Here is a 3,241-nt window from a genome sequence, read left to right on the forward strand (position 1 = left end):
GTGACAGTAAATTTGCGTGATATATCAGGATCAATCGATAGCGGCACAGGTGATTTATGGGGGCGGGCCCTCCTCGGCAACTCCGCATTCTTCTCTCTAAAACCACTGGGGGATGAAATTAAGAGTAAGTGCATTCGGTGGAGAGAGAAAAAGAAAAAAAAAAACACAACACGATGCTGCCGTTATTGATTCCAACAGACGGGAGCGCGACCCGATGAATGTTAGCGCGGCGCCGCACAAAGAAAACAGTGGAATAATCTTCTTTTGTTTGCCGCCATCAACACTCGCCCTCCATCACTTAGACACTTTTATCCTCCGGAGGGGGGAAAAAAAGACTTGTAGCGACATAAAGTCCCCGAGACCATGCACATCTAACATTTTAGTGCGTCTCAGAATGACTGCCAGCATCAAAGAGGAAGATCAGCAACACACAAAAACAAGAGAACATCCAACATTATGATCCTCATTTATCAGCAAGGGCTTTTTATTGGTATTTTTCAAAAAGTGGTACAGGGTAAACATTACCGATTTTTCATACTAACGTAAGTTTTTGCGTCATAACGTCAACAAATGGCGCCTCTGCTGGTTGCAGAATGTAATGCACTTTAATTGGCCTCCATTGATCAGCAGTCACTTCTACCAGTTCTTAACCATCCATTAATCAATACATTTGTTGTGATTATAAAATAATATTAATGCGTGATCCGGTCATTAGGAATGAGCAGGAACCTTCGTCTTTTTCCTCAATGGCCGACGTCGTCAACGATGATGAGGAGGTCGCTCGCCTCGCTGTTGGCGTCCAACTCGGTCTTGACCTCGGTGCCGCCCGCCGGCTGGACGGGAGGAAAGGTCAAGGGGTCCTCTCCGACGGCGACGTGTGACATGGCTGCACGGACGAGAAAACGCGTGTCAGACCTCGTAATGATAATGGGATGGAAACACTACGACAATGTAACGGGACAAAATACGTAACCCAAAACCAGAAGTTTTAAAACAACAAGAACAAAAAGAAACATGAGAAGAAACTCAATGACAACAACAACACAAAGAGCATGAGAATAAAACAAGATGAGGGAAATGACCAACAGTAATAAAACCAAACATGAGAAGAAAGTCAATGACAACCACACAAAGAGCATGAGAATAAAACAAGATGAAGGAAATAACCAACAAGAACAAAAGGAAACATGAGAAGAAACTCAATGACAACACAAAAAGCATGAGAATAAAACAAGATGAGGGAAATAACCAACAAGAACAAAAAGAAACATGAGAAGAAAGTCAATGACAACAACACAAAGAGCATGAGAATAAAACAAGATGAGGGAAATAACCAACAAGAACAAAAAGAAACATGAGAAGAAAGTCAATGAAAACAACACAAAGAGCATGAAAATAAAACAAGATGAGGGAAATAAACAACAAGAACAAAAAGAAACATGAGAAGAAACTCAATGACAACACAAAGAGCATGAGAATAAAACAAGATGAGGGAAATAAACAAAAAGAAACATGAGAAGAAACTCAATGACAACAACAACACAAAGAGCATGAGAATAAAACAAGATGAGGGAAATAAACAACAAGAACAAAAAGAAACATGAGAAGAAACTCAATGACAAGAACAACACAAAAAACATGAGAATAAAACAAGATGAGGGAAATAACCAACAAGAACAAAAAGAAACATGAGAAGAAAGTCAATGACAACACAAAAAGCATGAGAATAAAACAAGATGAGGGAAATAACCAACAAGAACAAAAAGAAACATGAGAAGAAAGTCAATGACAACACAAAAAGCATGAGAATAAAACAAGATGAGGGAAATAACCAACAAGAACAAAAAGAAACATGAGAAGAAAGTCAATGACAACACAAAAAGCATGAGAATAAAACAAGATGAGGGAAATAACCAACAAGAACAAAAAGAAACATGAGAAGAAAGTCAATGACAACAACAACACAAAGAGCATGAGAATAAAACAAGATGAGGGAAATAACCAACAAGAACAAAAAGAAACATGAGAAGAGAGTCAATGACAACAACAACACAAAGAGCATGAGAATAAAACTAGATGAAGGAAATAAACAACAAGAACAAAAAGAAACATGAGAAGAAACTCAAGGACAACAACAACACAAAGAGCATGAGAATAAAACAAGATGAGGGAAATAAACAACAAGAACAAAAATAAACATTAGAAGAAACTCAATGACAACAACAACACAAAGAGCATGAGAATAAAACAAGATGAGGGAAATAAACAACAAGAACAAAAAGAAACATGAGAAGAAACTCAATGACAACAACAACAAAAAGAGCATGAGAATAAAACAAAATGAGGGGAATAAACAACAAGAACAAAAAGAAACATAAGAAGAAACTCAATGACAACAACACAAAGAGCATGAGAATAAAACAAGATGAGGGAAATAAACAACAAGAACAAAAAGAAACATGAGAAGAAACTCAATGACAACAACAACACAAAAAACATGAGAATAAAACAAGATGAGGGAAATAACCAACAAGAACAAAAAGAAACATGAGAAGAAAGTCAATGACAACACAAAGAGCATGAGAATAAAACAAGATGAGGGAAATAACCAACAAGAACAAAAAGAAACATGAGAAGAAAGTCAATGACAACAACAACACAAAGAGCATGAGAATAAAACAAGATGAGGTAAATAACCAACAAGAACAAAAAGAAACATGAGAAGAAAGTCAATGACAACAACAACACAAAGAGCATGAGAATAAAACAAGATGATGGAAATAACCAACAAGAACAAAAAGAAACATGAGAAGAAACTCAATGACAACACGAAGAGCATGAAAATAAAACAAGATGAAGGAAATAACCAACAAGAACAAAAAGAAACATGAGAAGAAAGTCAATGACAACAACAATAACACAAAGAGCATGAGAATAAAACAAGATGAGGGAAATAACCAACAAGAACAAAAAGAAACATGAGAAGAAAGTCAATGACAACAACAACAACACAAAGAGCATGAGAATAAAACAAGACGAGGGAAATAACCAACAAGAACAAAAAGAAACATGAGAAGAAAGTCAATGACAACAACAACAACACAAAGAGCATGAGAATAAAACAAGATGAGGGAAATAACCAACAAGAACAAAAAGAAACATGAGAAGAAAGTCAATGACAACAACAATAACACAAAGAGCATGAGAATAAAACAAGATGAGGGAAATAACCAACAAGAAC

At 36.2% G+C, this 3,241-nt stretch overlaps 1 protein-coding gene across 2 annotated transcripts in view; it reads right to left on the reverse strand.

The window, feature by feature from the left end:
- Positions 1–467: 467 nt before the first annotated feature.
- The window catches only part of dmrt1 (doublesex and mab-3 related transcription factor 1), a 100,407-nt gene continuing 97,633 nt past the window's right edge, over positions 468–3,241 (reverse strand). For both annotated transcript variants that reach the window (XM_062025105.1, XM_062025104.1), the window contains exon 5: positions 468–886. In XM_062025105.1, coding sequence (XP_061881089.1) covers positions 760–886 — 127 coding nt within the window. In that variant the 3' untranslated portion in view covers positions 468–759. The remainder of the gene's footprint in view (positions 887–3,241) is intronic.

Source organism: Entelurus aequoreus, linkage group LG17 (genome assembly GCF_033978785.1).
Source record: "Entelurus aequoreus isolate RoL-2023_Sb linkage group LG17, RoL_Eaeq_v1.1, whole genome shotgun sequence".
Lineage (NCBI taxonomy): Eukaryota > Metazoa > Chordata > Actinopteri > Syngnathiformes > Syngnathidae > Entelurus > Entelurus aequoreus.